Raw genomic sequence first — 24299 nt, 5'->3', positions numbered from 1 at the left:
AATGACTTGAGTTTGTTGCCGATATTTATTCATTTATTTATTCTCTGTATTATCGGTAATGTTTTTTATCTTGACAAATATTTCAAAATTCGTGGAGGATTAAAAACTTTAAGAAGAAACATCCATTTACACAGACTAGTACACTTTTAAAATTAAAGAAACCAACTCATAGATATCCATACATTGAAAAGATACAGGATGAATCATTTCATAAATTTGCTTTAGAGGAATGTTGTTTGGTAGAAAAAATATCGTTTCAGTCTTTCCGTTCAAAATTGTGGTATTGTGAGATGGCTATGGTTTCTATGTCCTTCCAGTTAGTTCTTTCCTGTCATTTGTGACTATGTAGTGCAGGGGATGATCGCATGCCTTCATCTGGGTAAGCAGAGTTCTCGCTGCTTCCTCCCGCCGTGACTGGAGTATGGGCAGAACCACTGGGACAGACCGCAAAGGAACAATAATCAACCTCCATAAAAAAGCGGTTTTAATGGCCGAATAGAGCGATTCTCGAGTTTACATGAAGACACAAACAAACCTGCACATGCTGATTCTAACCTCCGGTGTTGTTTTTTTTACAGGTGACAGAGGTGGACCTGGAACGATTAGACGTGGAGCTTCGTGGCAGCGAAAAGAGCAACAGGGCCATCCACGTCACGTCCGATGAAGAGATCGTGATGTACTGTTTTTCTTAAATCACTTTAAACAATACAACAATAACAATGTGCACCTAACTATATACTGTCACAGGTTGAGAAGATAAATTTGTGATAACAAAAATCACAAACAGGTGAGCACGAAAACAATTCCCGGGCGGCAATATTGGAATTGAAAAGATTCAGAAATAAGAAATTTGTAACTTAGGCCACACCAATTTAATTTTATGGATGACATCCTCTGAAGACCCCCAAACTAGTGCGCGCGGGCGAATAAAAAAAAATTCCGGCCAAAAATAAAAATGCTACTGAACCACAGGAATACAAAGCTGGTATTGTGAATTCCCGACAGTACATAGTGACGTATACGACAAGTCGGCACACGCTGGCTTTTTGTGGCATTTATGAATCGGTACTGTACGTCTGTACTGAGTTCTTGAGTCGTGGAGTTTCGAATTCGATAGCCTGGGTGCTCGGCTCCGTTTTGTCGCTGACTAGCATGGACTACCCAGGCCTAGAGCCAGGCCAGAGCCTCGGTGGAGGTGATCTTTTTTTTTTTTTTTTGAGGGCGACAGGCGAAAATCAATGCGCGCGCAGATGTCATCCATAAAATTAAGTCGGTGTGGACTTACAGCAACAATTGGAGCTCACAGCAAATCTGGTGCTTACATAATAAGAGAATGAGTCACTTACCCGTAGCAACATGAACACTTAGCAAAAATACAATTGTTTTGTTATAAAAATGCTTACAATGTACAGTTTACAGCATGTTCTAAAAGCCTTGAAAGAAAGTCTAGGAGGATCGTATGTGAAGGGTGGTATGTTGAATAATGAAGGACTGCTTCACATTGACACCCACAGTTACGGAGTGTTTGCTGAAAAGGCCTCGTCTGATGCCTACCTGGCCCTCCCGACAGACGTGTTGGGGACCGAGTACTTTGTCGCCTGTATGACGCCTGTCGCGAGGAGCGAAGAGGGGTGGGATAACTTGCCAACTGGTAAGAATTTTACTTCATTTGTACCTCCGCCAAGATTGTTCTCTCTCTCTCTCTCTCTCTCTCTCTCTCTCTCGTCTGTATGTGTGTGTGTGTGTGTGTGTGTGTGTTGTGTGTGTATGTGTGTGTGTGTGTATGTGTGTGTATATGTGCGCGCGCGCATGTGTGTGTGTGTGTACATGTGTGTGTGTATATATGTGTGTGTGTGTGTGTGTATACGTAGCATAACTTAGGAAGGCTTAGATGGGTTATCTCGATAATTGGTACGTGGGTAGGTCTTGAGAGCTGAAAATAATTCGATTTTGGGCCCCCTGGCGGAACTTCGGTTTTTGATATCTAGTAATCTGGAAATGCTAGGGCCATGATGTTTGAACAATATGAACAGCTGAAATAATTCGATGATCTTGTTTACATTATCAATGAGACAATGAAACATGTATAATTTGTCAATAACCAAATGTTAGCATAATTTGACGAAGGCATGAGATTGCGGAAATCCAGTTTTATTTTGTTTCTACTTTGTAGTGAAGAATTTTTTTGTTTGTCTTTGTGCCTGTCTTTGTGCCTTGTTTGTCTGTGTCTGCGGTGATAAAGAAAGAGCACAATGCAGTTTTTGAGTGTCCTGGCAGAGGGCGAGTACTGGCATGCAGGGAAGACTGCCATCTCTGATTGGCACGAATATGTTTTAATGCGCACTTTCACTTGTCTCAATTAAGGGACAAATTTATGTAATAGTCTATGCAGCACCCAACACTACATAAAGTATTCATGGTCAACCCAGGCAGAAGCGAAGTATTTAAGATGCTCCCGCGGTTCAGGGCGCCTTACCCATGGCCATTTCAAGTAGCGACGCTAATGATAAATAAGCCAATTTTTCTTACACCTTACACCTTACACTCTACCTTTGCTTTCATCCTTCCATGTGGTGCTTTCTCGCCATGTTTTGTGTCTTTGATCTCCATTACAGAGTTTGGGGTTGTCGGCGTCTACGACGGGACGACTGTGACCATTAACCCTACTCAAGACGTGACGTTTGGCGGAAACAACTACCCCGCAGGTCAGAACTTCACGGTCACCCTGGACAGGTTTCAAACACTTCAGGTAAGAATGCTCAGTACCCTTCCATTAGCCGAGTTGGTTGGGGAAGACATAGGATGAGTTACTTTGGTTTCTCTTTGAAGGCTGATTCTTTCCCTTCTATCTGCGAGGGCAGTGAAACTCCAAGGCGGTCAAACTCCCCTATATATACATTATAGAATACAATAGTCCTCCTATATATAGCCGGCGTACTTAGCCGAACTTGCTATTGCTATTTCTATACGGGTTTTCTTGTATTCTATTTATTTATTTCATCTTTGAACACCTTGGTAGCCTCTCCAACAGTAAATTGTTGATTTCCAAGAGGGCTCAAGGACATTCAAACATAAAACAAATTGATTAATAGTAAATCATACAACAAAATTAAATAACTGAGAGATGTTAACTGAGATCAGTATAACTGAAGATCAGATTAAACCAATGACACAACATATATAAATGACTGAACAGAAATATACAAACCAAAATGTGAAAAACATAATCGTGATCCATAATCGTGACCAAATTCTTCTGGAGGTAAGATGTCAGTTTACACAAAGTGAACAGCGTGTATGCTCAATAGAGCAGCCATGCAAGTTTTCAGAGATTGTTGTCAGCTACCAATAATTGGGTGTATGACAATAATGACGTACTGTGTTTTGCAATCATCAAGCTTCATTCTGTTCCAGCGAAGAGCAGCAAAAATAGTTTCCTTGATTGTACTTACTATATAATACGTTTCCCATGCCATGGCTTTTGAGTCTGTCTTCATGGCACGTCGCAGTACTTTAGGTAAAAGACAAATTAAACGTCCCTGTAGGTACAATCGGCTGAAGACCTGACCGGGTCCAGGATCACATCCAGCCATCCGGTGTCCGTGCTGAGCGGAAACCTGTTCACCGTGATAGGGAACAATCAGGAAGGGTCTGGCGACTACACTGTGGTGATGATGCCACCCGTAGACACCTGGGGGAAGGAGTTCGTCACCGCCCCGCTGGCAAAACGGACCGCTGGCGACATCTTCCGCGTTGTGGCTGCCAGAGACAACACAAAGGTAGGCTCCGTCTTGTGTTTTTATAGCGACGACTCAGGGGCAAAGATTATTAAAATACTCAAATGCAGTCCCTATTGAATTTGTCAAAAAGTCATTTCAAGAACAGTTGGATGGATTGGTATCTTACTTGGTGCGTTGACAGGGTCAGAAAACTGGAAATGATGAGATTTGGGCCCCCAAATGGCTTCTCTTGGTACTGTAGCGGAACTTTCGGTTTTGATATCTTGCGAGCTGGACAGGCTAGGGTCATGAATTTTGAATGGTAGGTAGCTATTGTGCTCTGAAATTGCAGTACGGTTTGTTTAAACCAAGGAGTTTGTTTTTAAACCTCCCTGATCTTCAAAACAGGATAACTAAAAAAGCGGTTGACGGATCGTCGTGATTTTTGGTATATACGTAGCTTAGTACAACATTGCGAATCACGATCTAAGTTTGAATTTTTTTTTAAATTTTTGTATAAGGTAACTGCTGGGAATTTTATACCATATTTGACAGACAAACGGACAAACACTACCATTCCTATCAAAAAAATGCTATATTTTTGTCATTGATTATGAATATAAGATCCTCATTTCATTTCTATTCTTGATTATATCTGTTGATCATATTCACATAATGACAGCCTTATCTAGACAAAAAGGCTTTTCTAGCACTTCCTCATAAATTAAGTTGAATAAATTATGTTTATTAATGTTAACCTATTCTTAATTTACTACAAACCAAGTGATGAACGAGTGAACGCAGCGTGCTTATACAAGATGTTCCAGGTTACAATAAGGCCACAGCAAGTAATTTTTTATAGATGACATCAGCTCGCGTATTTTCGCCTGATTTTGTCTCTTACTTCGATGATGTGATGTATTTCATTCCTTTTGTTTGTTTGTTTGTTTGTTTGGTTTTATTTGTTTACCCAGGGTGTACATATCGCCACTAAGGCGTTTTTCAATGTGCCCTGCAGGCATACATGAATAAAATATACAAGAAAATAACAGATATAAAAAAATGATAAGTCAACTTATAAGTACAAATTAAAGTCACCATAGTACAAATAAAAGTAAAAGTACTATATAATGCCGCAACTCAGTAAGGTGGTAATAAAACAAACTCGTCAAACCAAGAGCCACAACTCATAGTAATAAAGGCAATAATACAAAAACAAATCAAGATAATAACAAAAGAATATAACAAAGGAATTTGCATATCAATGCTGTTTGATAACAAGTTATGATGTGGCAACACACTCCTGGTTGTGTTGCAACAAAGGTTTACATGTGATGTTCCCACTGAAGCAAAACTAGTTGTGCAATGATAGAAAACTTAAATTTATTTCTTTAGTGGCAAATAAATGTTGTAATAGTCGACAGTAAACCTAGCGCAATAAAGGGATAATTCCTTGCATAATAAGGTTGATGATGTCAAAATGTGAAAATGTAGGAGTCTTGTTTTTAGGCTCGCCTTGTTTTCTTCCCCTATCGCATTAGTTTCGGAGCCTGCGCAGGATGTCAGCCATAAAATTAACTTGCTATGGCCAAATTGAATAACACAATAAAACGACAAAGGGTTTGCAATAGATAGAACGTAGGGAAGCCACGAAGGCCGATAAAATGGACATAATTGCGTGGAACAGAAAAAAAAAACCTAACAGAGTCTTGGGTTGAAATCTCGCAGAGCGTTTATATCACATCCAAATAAGAAACTTATGGCTGGCTCACTCACTTTAACAAGTACCTCCATCAACAATAACCAAAATACACATCATGGTCCTGTCTGCCGTAAAAAGAATAACGTCGCCGAGGCGTTTTTATACGCCACATTATTGGATCTAGTGGTCGGGCCTTGCCTCTGGAGGTTAGGAGTTCGAAGGAAGACCACATTTTAAGGAGACCACCACATGTATCGGTCTACTAGGTCTACAACAAGGAGTTCGCAAACCACAGAAGAACACCTACCCCTCCCGCCAAGTGCTTTACAGATCGACACTAGGTAAAAATATACTGTATACAAACAGTAGACGATACGGTTAGGGACACTGCTACTTACGGAGAGGGACAAGCTTCTGGCCTCCGCACGTGCAATGCAGGTACAATATAGGCAGGTAGGGTCTAAACTGGTTATCCAAAGAAATGTCCATGTCTTTAAATAGACCGATAAAAGTCGGCACAGATTACGTACAAAAGGAAAAAAAGGCTAGCCATTCGGATTACGAGTATGTAGTTAACAAGTTGAAGTCTGACAACAAGACCACCTTGCCACTAATGCTTCTTTGCTTTTATCTTTATTTTCAAGGTGACTGTTACCGGTCGAAACCCAATGAATCTGGACGCAGGGCAATTCTGGGAATTTGAGGCTGGTTCGAACGAGTACTTGCACGTGACCTCCAACGAACCAGTACTGTTGGTACAATACAGGTGTGAGCGATCTATTCCCTGCTTTGTCGTGAAACTCCTGAACGTTAGATTTGTAAAGACCCCAAAACACGATCTCTGAATAATGTATTTAAATTGTGGCTTCTGTTGCTTCTGTGTAGTAAAACAGGAGATGCCGACAACACGAACACCGACCCCTTCTCCATGATCATCCCTCCTGTGGCCCAGTTTGAGGCAGATTACACATTTTCAACGGTCGAGCTTATCAACAGCGGAACCACGCACCACGTGAACCTGGTCATCCAGTAAGCTTTCCTCTTTTTCTTTGTCTTTCTGTGGAACGCGCGCGCGCGTGTGTTTGTTACTCTCTCTGTGTAGTTAGCAGTCCTGTCATGGGACTGTCATCAGGCTGTTGTCGCTCACCCACTTGCACGCATTTGGACTGTGATCCACTGCTCTTTGCACTTGTCGAAAAAAACAAGGCGGATTTCCCCGGCACAAGGATCCTGTAAATACTGTACATAGGGGCTGTCCTCTCTGTCACGACTGGCCAGTGGAAGATTATAGCTCTTCATTGAGGTAAACTGGATAATGATGAGGTAAACTGGAATAACTTTTCTTCCCTTTTAAATAATGACATGTTCTGTAGAACATTAAGTTTGTGATAAGTGATCATCTGATGTTCTACCGAGGATATAACGATAACATGATTGAATGTTCCAGAAGGAGACGACAACTAGTGACTGACGTCTTGATTCCATCCTTCTGTCCATAGGTCGGCTGACAAAGCTGGTCTCATATTCGATGGACAACCGTTGCCGGGCAGTACCGTTTGGCATCCCGTGCCGGGGACTACCTACGAAGCTACTGATCTGACTATCTCGGCAGGCACACACACAGCAACTCACTCTTCCCCCATCGCAACCTTCGGTCTCTTCAGGTGGGATCTTAGACTAAATCTAGTGACCCTTGGTTCGAATCCTTTGCAGATTATCGATGTTTGGGAAATGTTGGCACTAACTAACAAAATCAAACAAAGGAGAATGGAGCTTGCTGGGCCCAGCGCGCGGCACCCTGGACTGGTGGTAAGTGAGCTTTGCCAGAATTATGACCTTCCAAGCTTTCCAGGATACAACCACACAAATCCCATGCCCCGGGCCAGGTAAGTACCGGGTACCGAGCGTCGGGTCGGGACGTCGGAAAGCATACCGGATTTCCCATGTTTGGAAAGAGGCACACCTGAATAATAGTTGATAGTGTGGGCAGGGCTTTATCTTTTTTTAATTTGTTTTTTTGAGGCGGCTAGCATACGGCCATTACTACCTGGAACGTCTACAGCCTCGCCGCGTTTTTACACATCTTCTTCATCGCATCCCTAGCTATGGCTTCGCAAGCGCGGAGGCGTATGGCTATCCAGGCGGCCTCCGTCTGGCCCAGATCGGTGGAGCTTGCACCCCCACCCAGACTGTCGCAAACGACCGCGTCGACAACGACTGCGACGGGCGTGTGGACGAAGAGCTGAGGAACGGCATCGACGATGACGGCGATGGACTGATCGACGAAGACATCGCCAGTGGTGGTGATGGTGAGTGTCGTCTAAAAAAAGATTAAAGTAGTCCCACAGCAGATCCCTTTTTAGGCCGTAAGAGCAGTCTGTTGTTGATCCACAGGTACCGATGTTGGTCGTCGACCGATCTTCAAGATTTCAACTATCTACCCATCCTTGCCACAAGGTTCACCGTAAATAGACTGTCAGTTTACCCCTGTCAGTATACCCCTGTCAGTATACGTATACCCCTGTCAGTATACCCATGGCAGTATATATGTCCCTGGCAGTATAGTATTCAGTTTGCCAAGCGGCTTGCTATGACTCGACTTGAGGCTCTCTCTTTAGTTTGCCAAGTGGTTCGTTTGGTAGATCGACTTGTTCGCAAGGAGGCTTGCGGTGGCAACACAACCCACGGTGCACATTCTTCTAAACCCAGTAATTTTTCTTTTGGGGCAAATTTGCCCCATTTTCCGTGTTTACTGGTTCTATCGGTATTTATCTTGTTTTGATGCGCATATAAACGCGGGAATTAATTCAACACGTAAAAGTCATTGGTCGAGAGGACAAACATTAGCAGCTATCTTAAATTATTGCAATTTCTCGCTAAATATTGCAAAAACAGGGTCACATGATATTTCAGAGCAAATGTACTGTCGGCCTTTCTGTTTTTTTGGTGGGGCCAAATGACCTTAACTTCGGTACGAAATTTAGAGTTGGTGAAACATTTTTTTCTTGATACACACCTTTATAATTGTATAATTTGTAACTTTTCGGCTGTTTTATAGTAGTGTGTAGTCTGGTAGATTGTGTTATAATGGTTGGCTTTCCCATGTTCGGTATACAGACCAAGGGCCGTTAGATTAATGAGAAAGATCTCCATTAGTGAGTATGTACAATGTACAATGTATACTAATAATCAATGGCAGGGGCAGGGGACTGTGATGTGGAAGGAGGTTACAGCTGGACGGAAGTGGACGGAGAATGGGGATGCCACTGCGTTGACTCCCGCTGTGGTGAGATACTGTTACTATTCTTCTTGGTTAATGGGGCTCTCTTTTTCCGTCTAATCGTTTATTTGATAGAATCCCAAAATTCTAAGTAACTATATTCGAAGTAACTAAATGTATTGTGTGCGTGTCCTTCGTATCATTGTACGTGTTCAAAGTGGGGTCACCTTCGAAAGAAACGCATGTTTTGATTGGGTTAGAATGTGTATTCTACTTGGGGTCATTGGAATACGTGTTCAAGGGCCAGTAACATACTGCACTTTTTTTTCTTGCAATCGAGAATAATTAGATTTATGAAATTGACTTTTTTACGACACAGTCGACTGCCCCCTCGGGTATCTGCAATGTAGAGACGGGGAAGCCTGCCTGCTGGCGTGGAAGTGGTGTGACGGCAGGGTAGACTGTACAGACGGGAGTGATGAGGAAAGCTGTGGTAAGATGGTCTCAGTTACTACACACTGCATGGGTATTTGGATTCACCCATGGTAGTAAGTGTCAGCACAACCAGTTAATGTATCCTTTTAACGTACCAAACCCCAACTTTTGGCAAGCAATTAATAGTTTTACTGATGGTAAGGCACCAGGACTTGACGGATTGCCTGTTCAGGTATACAAAGTCTTTTTTAAGAATTTAAAGAAACCGATGCTTTTGTGTTATAACTATGCTTTCGATAAGGGATACTTGTCTGATACTCAGAGAGTCGGACTTATTACTCTTTTATTGAAACAGAACGGAGAAGGGCAATATAAGGACCCGTGTTATCTGAACAACTGGAGACCTTTAACCCTGTTAGGGTGTGACGTTCGAATAATTTCTAAAGTGATCTCCTTTAGAATCAAGAAAGTGATAAATGATTTGATCGGTGTAGACCAAACGGGTTTTTTTTGAAAAATAGATTCATAGGTGAGAACATTCGAAGAATTCTTGAAATAATTGAATACTATGAAACTGAAAACAAACCGGGCTTAAAATTTTCATAGCCGACTTGGAAAAAGCATTTGACACTTTATGCTGGGAATACATGTTTAAAGTATTGAGATTCTTCGGATTTGGCAAAACCCTCATGAGATGGATAGCGTTACTATATAAAGACATCTCCAGTAGGGTAATGAATAATGGACACATATCTTCTCCTTTTCCGGTCTCACTTGATAGTTTATTTCAACACCAAAAGCAAACCTTGCAGCAGGGATACGAATCCCTGAATTGAAAGAGTTTGCGTACAGAAAATAAAAGTTACAATAGGCAAAACAACACTATATACACACCCTCATATACACTATAATACATAAAGAATTTGTACCAAGCAAAAAACTATATACAGATGAGGTTCAGGAAAAATAAAACTAGAGATACGTCAGTTCTTTGTTGTATAGGGCTATGGCCCTGTGGAAAAAGGACTGCTGGAGCCGCTTTGTCCTAGCCCTGGGAGCACTCATGGCCTGGCTGTTCCTTAGGGTCATGTTCCTCCCAGGACAGCTTGCTGTCAAAGGTGAAACCGAGGCCTTTAGCGACAGTCGTAACTGGGACAAGGTCACCTCCAAGAGTGAGCGGTGGCATAGTTGGTACACCACGGCTGGAACAGATCAGCAACAGCTGGCTCTTCTTTCCATTAAGGAGCATGTCGTTCCTTATGGCCCAGGAATCCAGCCGCGCTGCTTCTTCAGTCATGGTGTTGTCTGAGCCGACTTGCTTCAAAGGGACGGACCTGGACAGTCCTACATCATCCGCATAACCCACGTCTAGTGTGTTGGTGTATACGGTGTCACGTGAGCTCATGAATAGGAGGAAGAGGTAAGGTGACCAACCCCCCCCCCCCCCTGAGGAACTCCAGATGTCAGTTGGCGCCAGCTGCTGAAGTTGTTGTTTGCGGTCACTCGCTGCGTACGGCCCGTCAGATAGTTCTGGACCCATGCTACCATTCGAGGGCTCCCCACGACATCTTTCACTCGCTGGAGAAGTATTGAGTGGTTCACCCTGTCAAACGCCTTGCTCATGTCTGCAAACAGAGCTTGCACTACCGTGTGGTCTTTAGAGTCAAGGGCCGTTAGCCATGTCTGGACCATTCTGATAACAGCAATGACTGTGGACGATCCCTTGAGGTAGGCATACTGATTGGTGATGACAGGTGTGATGGAGGGAAGCAGTCTTTTGAGTATACACCGTTCTAGCAGCTTGGCTAATACTGGCAGGAGAGACACCGGTCTCATATCACTAGGCGTGGTTGCACCCTTTACCTTCGGAATGGGGACAACGCTCGCTGCCTTCCAAACTACAGGCACTGACCCCCCTTCGTAAGAGGAGTTAAACAGGTGAGTAATGACAGGAGCGAAGTCGTCCGCATACTCCTTGAGTATCCAGGTTGGAAGGTCATCTGGCCCACTTGCTTTGTTGGGGTTTACGTTCTTAAGAAGTGCTTTGACCTCCCCAATAGAGCAGAGATCAACAGACTTGGTGGGTTGTTGAAGGGGAAACAGATAGAGATCATTCCCAGGACACCACATTTCAGAGAAATGCTGGTTCAGAGCTTCTGCTACGTCGTGGTCTGGCACATTCTCGAAGGATGTACGGTTAGATCGTTCTTGGGATCTACCGAGCTCTCGGTTGACGAAGCGCCACCATTTGCGAGGTTTCTCCTGCTTGAGGTGCTGTATGAAGTTTATGTAGTATCAGTATTCAGTCTCCCGAGGTGTTCGTCAGGGATGTCCATTGTCACCCTACCTTTTTGTCCTTAGTGTAGAAATTCTAGAGATGAGAATTAAGCGACGGTCACAACCTGCCGTACGTGCTTCAGCGTGCTGTCTACGTGCAAAAACGTGGGCAAACGTAGGGCATCCGTGCGTGGTGAGTACGACCTCCGTACGGAATCCTACGGATTTGGGAGCACGCAGACACGCCGTAGAACTTAAAATGCATGTAATACTTTTTCTGCGTGCGGTCTGCGGATTTACCACCCGTGCGTGCGAGTACTAGCGACGCGCGTGCCCCGTACGTGCCGTGCGGAAGAAGCACTTGTGAGTGCGGCCTCCTTGCGGTAAAGTTGCAATCGCACTGACATCGTACGTTGTAAGCACGTACAACTCACTTACCACTTGCGCAACGTACAATGCACGCAACTGCTCAGGGTCAGACTTGGCGTGCAGACCACACTCTTACACTTTGTGTAACCGTGCGAGTGACGTGCGAGTGACGTGCGTAGACGCCACTCCTTCTCCACGTTTTCAGAAGAAACGTAGCAGACGTAGCCTCCCAAAAAACGTACGGACAAAAAGCACGTACGGCGGGTTGTGACCGTCGCTTTAGAGACAATAGTCTGATAAATGGTTTAACGGTAAATGAATACGAAACAAAAATTACCCAATTTGCAGACGATTCAAATTTTCCTATCCAACCCAAACTCCCTTCTTTATTAGCTTTGGTTGAAGATTGAAATGATATTTCTTCTATCTCTGGTTTAAAGCCAAACTACGATAAATGTAAAATGTTGCGAATTGGATCTTTAAGAAATACTCCTTTTAAACTCCCATGTTCACTCCTACTTCAATGGATAGACGGACCAGTACAGATGCTGGGTGTTAATATTTCAGGTAATACAAAAGACCAATTAAAAAATTACTTAACTAGATTAGCCAAAATAGATAAGACCCTTCAACCATGGAGAGGTCAGCCTTTGACACTACACGGCAAAATAACTCTTATCAACACTCTTGTTGTTTCTCAATTCACACATCTCTTTATGGCCCTACCATCTCCTGATGATGACTTCTTTAAAAAATACGAGGAAAAGATCTTCAGATTTATTTGGAATGGTGGACCTGAGACAATAAAGCGTAAAACATTGTATAATAGTTACGAACATGGATGTGTTAAGTTGATACACTTACAGACCTTTGATCGCACCCGGAAAGCCTCATGGATCCCCAGACTACACTTATCTGATAATAGTTTTTGTAATAAGATGTTTAGACAGACAAATGTACTTTTTAGAAATGGTGTTTTTCCTTTTATACAAATAGATACTAAGCATATAACTAGCACCCTTGCTCTTTTTAAGCCTACCCTAGCCTTTTCTTCAAAGACGTAATAAAAGCTTGGTTATCCTTTCAGTTTAACCCTACCTAGACCGGGCTTTTTTTGACATGGGGGGACCGGGGGGGGCTCTTTTGACCCCCCCCCTAAGAACTCGCGAACGGTATGTAGTATGACCACCAAATTTTTAGAGATTGGTGTACTAGTGAAAATTTATCATATCTACAATTTTTATGTCATTATGATGTAATATGACGTCATTATGACGTCATTAATGTGATTTTATTGGCCAAAACCGTCTAAATAGGTTTTTCCCTGAAAACTAAATGGTATTCAACATAACTGTACCAAAAGTGTTTATGACAGATTATTATGGTGTACTAAGTCTTATGTTGCCCATAGCAACACCGATGACGTCATAAAATGACGTCATGCATATTGTTCCAATCCAGTCAACCCACAAATATTCAACCAGATTTTCAGCTTCTAACAGTTTCTTGCTCCCCAAACCAAAAACAAACAGTAAAAAAAGAACATTTCAGTATCGTGCAATTGACCTTTGGAACAAACTACCACAACACATCAAATCACTGTCAAGCATATCTAACTTTAAAAAAGCCATCCGCCAACTGTTCACACGATATGAGTCCTGTGATTAGAGTGTGAATTAGGTATCTTTCATTTGTACATAATGTAATAATGTAAATTTCCTCTTCATGTCATATGTGTATTTTTAACTATGTCACCTGTTGTTTGTATTGTATGATCTCTGTATGAACCCTGGAAGACTAGCCAGTTTTTAGCTAAAGGGTATCGTAATAAAGGAATAAAGGAATAAGATATCCGCCATCTTGGACCATCAATCTTGAATTTTCAAAAATTGTTTTTTTTTCATGATGAAGCCTAAAATACATCGTAAACATACTAAAGACCTTTATTTAGACCTTTTTTGGAAAAAGAAATGGAAGTATTGATGAAATTTTAATGAAAATAACCTGTATATACCTGTTCTAATGATATGGTCCGCCATCTTGGATTTTGGCCAATGGCGTCATCAAATTAGCATAAATTATGCATATTTAATGATAAAATTTACATAAAATTATATGGGATGTTATTAATATTAGAAACCATGAGTAACTTGACATAAAACCCATAAAATTCTATTGTTGAAACAAAAAGTACTAAATTTAGCAAAACATGCCTGTCAGAAACCCGTTGCCATGGCAACACAAAAAATTATTATCTTATTCCAATGATAGAGAATTGTTGCCAACAATATTCTAGGAAAAGTCACCAAGTTTGGCCGTTCTACGGCTAGCCGTTCAGACGCTAGGTGACATCAAATTTGCCGCGGGCACGTTTAGCCCCCCCCCCCGGTCTAGGTAGGGTTAAGCCACCAGAAAATTATCAGGATATACAGTCACAACTGATCTGGTGCAATTTAAATATAACGATTCAAGATAAACCTGTATTACAATGTGGGAAAGACCTATCTCACAAGGCATTATGTTTATCAATGACCTCATTGATAGTGCTGGACGATTTTTAACATAAGAAACATTATACACTAGATACGATGAAACGTTTAGTAGATTAGAATACAATCAAATACTGTCTGCTATACCAGATGCTTGGAAAAAAATACTTAGAGACAAATGTCCAATCATAGGTCCCATTTTACCCAAAATATGCCTTTACTCTTGTTTAGTTAAACCTATATATGAATAAGAACATATACACTGATTTTCTTCGATTGAATAGTATAATTGACACCTCCCGTAATATTCTTAACTATTGGGAAGACGAATTTAACACCCCCATTCCTTGGAACCAAATTGATCTACACCACAACAATATGCCCCCGTTTAAGATTTTTTCAATTGAAATTAATATACAAAATTTTTCCAACAAATAAGATGCTTCACATTTGGAAGATCAAAAATAGTCCCTTATGTCTCTCTTGTAACGAAGAAGAAAACACCATTCACGCACTATGGGATTGTCCGAAAGTCTATGAATTTTGGAATAAAATCAAAAATTGGTACGAACGGCTAACAATAGAAATACTAAATATTGATGCATTTAATGTAATTTTTGGGGACCTGGAACAGAAGAGTCCGATACTCAACAATGTTATAATCTTACTAGTTAAAATATTTATCTTTAATCAAAGGGGCAAACACCTGATGTTAAAACATTTCTTAGCCTATTTAAAATTACATAACAAAACTGAATTAATTATAGTCTCGAGAAGAAACAAACTATTAGCCCACTATAAAAAAATGGGGGAAAATGACACAAACACTTAATTCTGACTACGTGTAAGTTGATCTTACGTTCATTATACTCAGTTTGATATTTAAACCATTGTTTTGTCTACATTATTTTTGTTTGACATTGTTCTAATATTTTGGTTGTTTTTGATATTTATCATTTGTTAATCTACTGTTACTTATGGTAGATTATTATTTATGTTTTAGTTTATTTATTTTCTACATTATGTTATGGATCCGTGGTCTGTCTTTATTAGTCTTGAACTTTATCCTTTTGTTTTTCTGTATGTGTTGTGTATCTTTTTTTTTTGAAATGCAATAAAAATTAAAAGAAAAAGAATGACGATGTTCAAGGTCACCCACAATGACGGCAGTAACATCATTACATGTTACATATACACTATAAGACGGCGCCATAGATAGAGTACAGTTCCGAAATCGGTTTATAATTGTGAAAAAGGGGATTTTTTACTGTTAGGCTGAACCCATGTAAAAAGGGGGTTTGAAGTAGCGGGCTGTTGCGAGTTTACTGTAAATGACCGCGGGTGACCCCAAATCGAACGAACGCTCGGTTCGAATGGCGTCATATCGAACATGGTTCGGTTTGAAATTAAATTCGAATATTTCGACCAAATTTGACCATTGTTTACATGTCAATCTATCTATCTATCTATCTATCTATTTATCTATCTATCTATCTATCTATATATATATATATATATATATATATATATATATATATATATATATATATATATATATATGTATGGTTATAGGAAACCGACCATGTATTATGACGCCGTATACACCAAAGGAAAGTGGTCTATTAACATTATTTTCATATATCATGTAACGAAGTAACTAAATGTATTGTGTGCGTGCGCGTGTCCTTCGTATCATTGTACGTGTTCAAAGTGGGGTCACCTTCGAAACAAACGCATGTTTTGATTGGGTTAGAATGTGTATTCTACTTGGGGTCATTGGAATACGTGTTCAAGGGCCAGTAACATACTACACTTTTTTTTTCTTGCAATCGAGAATAATTAGATTGATGAAATTGACTTTTTTACGACACAGTCAACTGCTCCCTCGGGTATCTGCAATGTAGAGACGGGGAAGCCTGCCTGCTGGCGTGGAAGTGGTGTGACGGCAGGGTAGACTGTACAGACGGGAGTGATGAGGAAAGCTGTGGTAAGATGGTTTCAGTTACTACACACTGCATGGATATTTGGATTCACCCATGGTAGTAAGTGTCAGCACAACCAGTCAATGTATCCTTTTTAAAGTACCAACCCCCAAAATCGTAGTAAATGATATTCAAGTCTATCGTTGTTACGTCTCGCTCTGTTTACAAAACAAACATCACCCGACTGGCAATTACTGCCATTAGTAATTTCCACTTTTCGTGAAGGAATAGTTACAGTGGCTCGTAAAATAAAGATTGGATTCTTCTCCATAATTACGTTGTCAAAGATGTTGTGAAAGGGGGGGGGGCGTCGCGGGGAGATGTAGTTGACGTTCCACTGCCAGGTGTGTGGCCTACCGGAGTGTCATGTCGTGTGCGCTGAGCGTCTCCGCTACTCCGTGTATCCATCGGCGGCTCGGTTTCCCTCGCCCTTACTCGTGCCTGGCGGTGTAGGCCCTTAGGGCTGGTTGAGTGGTCGGCATTCTCATCAGGTGGCCAAACCTCCGAACCCTTTGTTTGGCAATGAACTGGAGAACTGGCGTGTTGCCAACCAACTGTCTGATGACTTCGTTTCTGACCCTGTCCCCCCTTGTCTTCCCTGCTGCTCTTTGTAGACACTTCATCTAACAGCTAGTGAGTTTTCTCACCTCAACACACTTAAAAGCACGAATAAAAGTACCGGCGAATGAAGAACCGGAACCTGTACGCACACTTTGAGTGCTTAAAGAATAGATTTTAAGCGGCGTTTAAAATAGGTTGGAAGACTAATGGAAATATTCATCTAATTTCCAGCATGCCTGACAATTCCTGGGGATTTCAATAACAGCAGGCTTGCGATGTTACCGAACCAGCTGGGGCAGACGACATTCGAGGAGATACAAAACTCCTCTGTGGCCGAGCTGCTCAACATTAACAGTTCGTACGGCAACCCAGAGGGAGTCCACCCCGAGTTCGGACAGTTTGTATCAACGATCCTCTACCCGAGATGCAATGTCTCCGATCAAGATATGTGCTCATCACCAGGAAGTGCAGACAACATTTGCACGTAAGTAAAACACATGGTCTTCCATGCATACCCACTGAAATCGTAGGAAATGCATCATTTGTCTGGATCTACTGGTAAGCTATTTGCTTAAAAATAGCTCTAACTTTTGAACTTTGATTCATGTCACTTTAGATTAATGAATTGACTCGGAATTATGGATTTGTAAATAAGAAACCAATCTAAAACATTGGTAGTAGGCATTCGAAGACTATAGGGTACTTCATTCTAGACCCTATACTTATTCTTAGTTTTGCGTTTAAAGCGTCTCAGTTCTGATGCGAGACTCTGTTTTCTTCCCCCCGATGTAAGCCCTTCTTAACTTCCTGTCTCCAAAGTGTTCTGTTTGTTGCTAGTGTCTCCCATGTGTTAGTATCTATGTCCATGTCTTTTTAATGTCCCTTTTTAACAACGTCTTTAAATCGCGGGTGAAGACGACCACGTGCCCTTGGCCCTTTGGCAAGCATCACACATTAACGACATCCTAATCGGAGTTATGTCGACAAGGATCCAACCTGTATCTCTAGAGTTGTAAATAGCGGTACGGAATCTATTATACATGTATGTTTTACAGTGGAACATCGCTGCTACCGTGCCGCTCGTGGTGTGAGGAGGTCCTCAATGATGACAGGATCAGGAACACGACAATGCTGCCACAATGCGACGTATTTCCTCCTACACAACATGGATGCTGGAACCCTGAACCAGAGATAAAAAACAACGAAGGTATGGCCACAGCAATATAATTTGTTGCTTCTCGGATTTGCCCTGTCCATTTTTTTCCGATTTGCAAAAAAAAAAAAAAAGGTTCTGAATCAACTGCAAAATTCTCAATGAAAGGCATTTTGGCCCCAATGGTTAAAGAAAGCCCTTTTCGTCCTACTTGTTAAAACCTTTCAGTGTAACAATGCAACTTCGTTTCATTAAAAATTCTTTATCCGAGCCCCCTCTTCTACTTCTAAACATGGCTAAGTCTGGGATTCTGGCCCTTGTTCCGTTTTCACGCTGTGGTTGACTTTCTTATTCAGATCCACAGTTATCTCTTCGTCGTTCATCCCTCCACAGTGGCGGTCTAGTATACAGTTTTTTTTATTCCGACATCTAATCACAACACGTGGTGACGGCACACTCAAGTTTTTCTAAATTATCTAAATGCCGCCAATATACTTGTTTTGACTTAAACACTACTTCATTGGGTACCAGCTTTCAGAGACATATTATACCGCTGTTGACAGCTTTTCGGGAATGTACAATACTGTATTGATGATTATATGATCAGGTACTTATACATGGCTATGTCTCTTCCCCCAGTTTGCTACCATGGTAGCGGCATCAACTACCGTGGTACAGGAAGTACCACTTTATCCGGGGCTGCTTGTGTAGAGTGGACCGCTGCGCAAGGCGGTTTCTACACAACCGAGTACCCCTGGGCTAACCTCGTCCACAACTACTGTCGTAACCCTACCGGACTCGAGCGGCCATTTTGCATAACGGAAGATGGTAGCCAGGAGGAATGTGACCTCATTCCGTGCAGTAAGTTGTTTGTTTGTTTGTTTGTTTTATTAGGGTCTGCTTTAGTGTTTTGTTGCAAATTCAATTCACAGTATTCTTCATGGCGGCTGCTACGATACAATACAAATGAATAAAATCTGTAGACGGATTAGGTCAACTTAAAAGTAAACAGAAGAAATCAAAGGAATCATGAAATAATTAAAGCACAATTCTGGAATTGTGCAGAGAAGAATAAAAGTAATATCAATTTACAAGAATGCAAACAACTGAAATGAAATCAATACAATGTACATTGTATATACAGAGAGAAAATCACAAGGAAATCGTGAAAAAAACAAATATAAATATAATATTTAAATAAAGCAATCATGTACGATTATCGAAATGATAAAGTAAACAGGTTTAGCCAAGACAGAATGGAATCAGTCAATACAAGAGACATTATTCTGGCTCTGAGACAGGTCATAGAGCTGATAGATTTCTTCCAACTGTGAGTAGCACAATATATGAGGAGCTGGAATCGTTTTTTTATTGCCAATGCTGCAAGTAGTTTAGGGCTTTATGTGCAGTTTTATATATGTCTTAATTTATGTCATTTCGACACTAATTTGCACGCTCTTAATGCATTAATTATTGTATATTCTTTATATAATCGCACCTTATAATTTTTACATCCAGACGCAGACGGCTGCTTGGACCTGGGTCCTCCAAACTACGGCAGGAGAAGCCCTGGCAAGAGGTTCTACTTTGTGGGAGAAAGGGTCGCCTTCACCTGTTACGAAGGGTATTCCATTAAGTCTGAGTATACCAACGAAGTCAGGTGTATCGAAAATGGCAGATGGGAACATGTCAAGCCCATTTGTTCAGGTGCCTATATACGCATTACAAACATGCACATATATTTTTTTGCATCAAGATAAAAAGCATTCACGACAAAAACTCAACACACTAATTCGATGCTTAAAAAAGCCAGAGACATTAAAACTAATGCAGCACCACACGAGACTCTATCTTTAAGCTTTACCTAAAGTATGAGTAAAGGTATAAGTCAACAAAATCCTTACACATTTAAAGGTGCGCATATGAAATTGATTTTTATAGTACAAATTAGGTAGATACAACGAATGTTTTGAAAGAGACGGTCTGATGTTTTAAAAGCTCTTTTATTTTTAAGATGTCATCCTTTTATAAATATGATTTAGCACAAAATAATGTGACAATGAATCAAGATATCTCTTGTTAATATCGATGGTCTTGGTGACATATACTTTCTCCCTTCCTTAGTGAATATGAGAGGTAGACTGGAGAAAGAGCTGCTGGATGTGTACAGTCCGAACCTGGCGCCTGAAGGAAACGTCCTCATCGGCTTCACTGGGTCTGTGGAACAGATCGTCGACTTGGTAAGCAAATCCAATAAAAATGTGTCGTTTGATAAAACAAAATGAGGTTTTCTTTGTATTTTGAGCAATACAAAATAACTAAGGCATCCAGGTCAATAGCTCTCACCGTTAATTAAATCTGAAAACAAATGTAACTTGTATATAAATGAGTAACTAATAGTAAACTGACTTGTAAATCAAACGAAATTTAAGCGTCCATAGCTAATCAAAACACTCAAGTATAATTCCTGTAAGACGCTATGTCTAATTGTCGTGTCAAGGCGGCCGTTGCTCGAGTTTTAAGTTCGTGGTTAAAGCAATTTTAGTGCAGTTGTGATGCAAAGAAAAAGGTTCACTAATGTAATGATTTCGGTGATAAATGGTCACTGCGATGATAATGAAACACGGCAAACACTTCTAAATATACAATAGTTTCTGTTACACATCTGGGGTTCTTTATTTAGTTCGAAAAACACACTATGGTGAATAATGTTGCTGATTTTATGGTTATGCTCTAGGTCTAACTTCTATTTTTTTCAGGATGAAAAGAAAGAGCAGCTTATGGCGTCTCTGGTCTTCCAGTTTGTAAGTTGGAACAGTTCTTAGACTTCATGACAGCTTTTGAGCTTTTGGGAATATGCTACTAATTTTTTTTCCAAGAGCGCGAAAAAGTTCACAAATGTTCCATTCTTAATGCATTTCTCTGATGAAATTGTCATTTTTCCAGACGTGGCAGGACAGTCGCCTGAGGTGGGATCCAAAGTATTACGATGGTATCAACGTATTCAGTGTTCCGGGTAGCAGTATTTGGACCCCAGCTCTCATCCTCAAGAGAAAGTATGTCATGTCTTAACCAATTATGTTCATATTACCAAAAATCAGGTTTGTTCTTTAATTCCGGGTACGGGAGTATAGTTTTGGGTGGCGTAAGCAACGAAAAATAATAGCCTTCTTCAGTACAGACTGAAGTGTGATAAAGATAATGGTATACATTGTATAAAGAAACGTTTGTCTTAAAACGTTGTCATGGATTCGGTTTAAGTAACATTTTCGTTCTTTGATTTTTAGCGCCGATCCTTCGTACACCGGCCTGGAAAAAAGCATACCAGTCCAGGTCAACAACAATGGCGTGGTAACCTGGATAGTAGAAACCCTGACCACCACCGTGTGTGATGCGGACCCCTTCTACTTCCCTGTTGACACCATGGAGTGTCACATCTGTTTCTCCGCAACCGCAGCTATCGGCCAAGCCATCCGTAAGCCTCTACAAACATTTATTTTTGAGGTTTATCAATGTTTAAAGCGTATCGATGTATTTTTTCACGTATCCACGTATGACATATTCGGTATTTACGGTATAAACCATAAATATATTTAAAAAAATATATATAGATAAATAGATAGATATTTACGGTAATCAGAACTATTTCCAAACTATTTTGGCTATGTATATATATATATATATATATATATATATATATATATATATATATATCATATATATATAGATAGATAGATAGATAGATAGATAGATAGATAGATAGATAGATAGATAGATAGATAGATAGATAGAAAGATAGATAGATAAATAGATAGATAGATAGATCATGAGCAGGGCTGCCTGTAAAAGTATCGCTCACATGGTAGCCGAGGCGGGTCAAACTTTAGTCCAGTATAAGCGAAGGAACCAGTGACCCATAGTGATTTAGGGTAGGTATTTTTAACTAGGTATAATCTTTTAAAATACTATAGCTGATGCTCTGTTGTTTTTATATGTTTAACACAGAATGTGGACACGGTAACTTTACAGAAGACTATTCCAGTAGTCTCAGCTGCGATGCCTCCCCTCCCGCTATTCAGGAGGGTGAATGGTATCAGAAGGACAGGTTGTTCGCGAACGGCAACAGAGAAGCATGTTTTGCTATTCAGCTGGAGAGGATTCCCTGGTTCCACATCGCCACCACTATCGGGCCCTGCGTCATCCTGGTCGTGCTGATGGTCATCACCTTCGTCATGCCACTGGACAGGGGCGACCGGATCTCGTTCGGAGTGACCATTCTACTCTCCATGGTCGTGTCTCTGGTGTTCGTCACGGACGTTCTTCCTGTCAAGGGGGCGCTGCCGTTAGTCGGTCAGTAAAGATAGATGGTGCCTGGTTGTGTTCTTCTTATGATTTTTTTTACCATTTTCGCTAAGACCAGAACAAACATTCATTCCTAGGGTGGCCTGTTTAATGGTAGACCGGATCAAACAAAAAATAGTAGCCCCTAAAAAGGGGCGCACAAAACGATAGATAAACCGCTCTACCTGGTGAGACAACTATGTTATCTCAGCCAGGTAAGCACGCCACCGACACATCACAAGAATGCATCCATGGGTCCTCCCGTGACTTTGTCAATAAAGCTCTTCTTCAAGTTCTCCTAATTTTGTTAGGAGATCGGCACAAATGTGTAAAAATAACAACGGGAAGTCTGATGTAAGACTGTCTGGGTTCCAAACGGACAACAGCCATATTTGCACTTTCCTACACACGACATTGTTCGGATGTCTTATAATATGTAATACTACTTTTATAGATATAATCTATTTAATCTGTGGCATGCGGAACATAAACAGTTATCAATTATGCAAATGATAACCTAATTTGCATAATTGATGTGAACATTCTGTGATTCCTCATTATTGCTTTAATATTATGCAGTTCACCAAGTAATCAACCTCAGGAATTATTTTATCAGGTTTTCAAAAGTTATGACCTTTTACAATCATATGAGGTCAAAAGTCAACCCCATGTTGATGCCTGAAGGCCTCATCCTATTTTTTGCATAAAGTTTGATGATGAGCTGAAATTTTTAAACACTTAATCATGCCAAAATATACCTATAAATTTGAAAGAAACCAAATGGGGTCAATTTGGATCCCGTTTGGTCATTTCCGTCACAAAAAAAGTTCGGGTGTTTGAGGGTTAAATGATTCGGAGTTCTGATAAGGCCCCTGTCACACATAACTGACCACTAGCTGGGAGTTAGTCGTAAGCTAGACCATCTCAGGCCACACGTATTTAATTTCTTGGTTAACGATTTGCCCGCTTCATCTTTTTTCTGATTTGCCAAAAAAAGAGATTCTGGTTCAGAATCAATTGCAAAATGCTCATATTTTGCCCTCGGAGCAGTTGAAAACAGTCCTTTTCTTCCTAGTTGCTACAGTTATTCCACCTTTCAATGCAGTGGTTCCATTAAAAGTTCAAAATTTATTGTTTAAATTTTGAACCAGCCTGGTGTGTTGACTGTATGCCTCCTATCGTACCATTTTGTGCCATAATAGGATGCCTAGGCCTGTTTGTTTTTTACTCCGTGAAGGAGGTCAGGACCTCCGGACGGAGTGTTGTAATCGGTGTTGTAATCGGCTGATTTTTCATGTTCGCAGTCAAAACACTGGGTTCTCTTTGTGTAATCGGCACGCAATTTTATACGCCGTCTGCGGGCATGCCCGTGTTGATGCACGAATGTGTATTTTTGCCGTTGCTGCTTTCGCGGTCAATGTAATATCGCAGACGCACCCCTACAATTACGAGGCGAATTGGAATGGTCCAGAAAAACGCGTTGTTTGGAATAGCAGTGGGGGGGGGGGGTAAAAGTTCATGCAGATACGGGGTGGTTTTTATAAGTGGTTCCAGATGTTTTTGCCCATGGTTAAGAGATGCCAAGTTTTTTGGAAGATGTTCGCAGCCAAAACGCATTCTTCCGTACGTCGCATTTCTGTGTAATTTCGCATGTGGTGTTGCATTATGTCCGGGATGATGCACGTCTTTTTATTTTTACCGTAGCTGTTTTGATATTGGAGTAAATGGTTATTTTCGAAACATCCCCATGCCGTTGAAATGTTGTCGTCCGTTTATGTCACCGGTAGTAAGTCGCGGCGGGGCTGATGGTCAACATTAGGAAATGTTAATACCGATAACGTAATCCTATCGATTTCAAACTGGTCGGGTGTGGCGACCTAGTGGCGGCGTGTATTTAGTCACGTAGCAACTGGCCGGTCGTCCTAGCAACGATACATGGCCAATATATTTGGGTTGGGCCGCTCCATAGTGTTAGTGGAGCAGCTCTTTGTAAACATGGACAATATTTTGAGCAACCAATCAATGTGTTCTGCCTCGTGGTCAGATGTGGT

General features: G+C 41.0%; 2 protein-coding genes across 2 annotated transcripts in view; both read left to right on the top strand.

The window, feature by feature from the left end:
* LOC109466520 (IgGFc-binding protein-like) overlaps window positions 1-7889 on the top strand; it is an 18522-nt gene extending 10633 nt beyond the window's left edge. The window contains exons 3-11 of the mRNA XM_019764245.1: window positions 579-676; window positions 1515-1651; window positions 2616-2749; window positions 3546-3779; window positions 6066-6187; window positions 6307-6450; window positions 6921-7085; window positions 7525-7730; window positions 7816-7889. Of these exons, the coding sequence (XP_019619804.1) occupies window positions 579-676; window positions 1515-1651; window positions 2616-2749; window positions 3546-3779; window positions 6066-6187; window positions 6307-6450; window positions 6921-7085; window positions 7525-7730; window positions 7816-7889 (1314 nt within the window). The remainder of the gene's footprint in view (window positions 1-578; window positions 677-1514; window positions 1652-2615; window positions 2750-3545; window positions 3780-6065; window positions 6188-6306; window positions 6451-6920; window positions 7086-7524; window positions 7731-7815) is intronic.
* A 2892-nt stretch (window positions 7890-10781) lies between these two features.
* Window positions 10782-22265, top strand: LOC109466519. The gene is made up of 11 exons (XM_019764243.1): window positions 10782-10804; window positions 11137-11267; window positions 16085-16198; window positions 16986-17240; window positions 17809-17961; window positions 18547-18768; window positions 19426-19614; window positions 20032-20147; window positions 20854-20963; window positions 21195-21382; window positions 21913-22265. Exons 1-11 carry the CDS (start codon window positions 10782-10784, stop codon window positions 22263-22265), a joined length of 1854 nt encoding a protein of 617 aa, XP_019619802.1.
* The last annotated feature ends 2034 nt before the right edge of the window (window positions 22266-24299 follow it).

The sequence above is a fragment of the Branchiostoma belcheri genome, unplaced genomic scaffold, assembly GCF_001625305.1.
Source record: "Branchiostoma belcheri isolate BF01 breed outbred unplaced genomic scaffold, Haploidv18h27 scaffold169, whole genome shotgun sequence".
Lineage (NCBI taxonomy): Eukaryota > Metazoa > Chordata > Leptocardii > Amphioxiformes > Branchiostomatidae > Branchiostoma > Branchiostoma belcheri.
This window is presented reverse-complemented; position numbering and strand designations above follow the sequence as displayed.

Bases quoted from the DNA above. Each gene is read 5' to 3' on its own strand.
- LOC109466519 (XM_019764243.1), top strand. From the start codon at position 10,782: ATGACTGTGGACGATCCCTTGAG. The intron at 20,148-20,853 runs GTAAGCAAATCC...TCATTTTTCCAG, and splicing joins TGGAACAGATCGTCGACTTG to ACGTGGCAGGACAGTCGCCT. The intron at 21,383-21,912 runs GTAAGCCTCTAC...TGTTTAACACAG, and splicing joins AGCTATCGGCCAAGCCATCC to AATGTGGACACGGTAACTTT.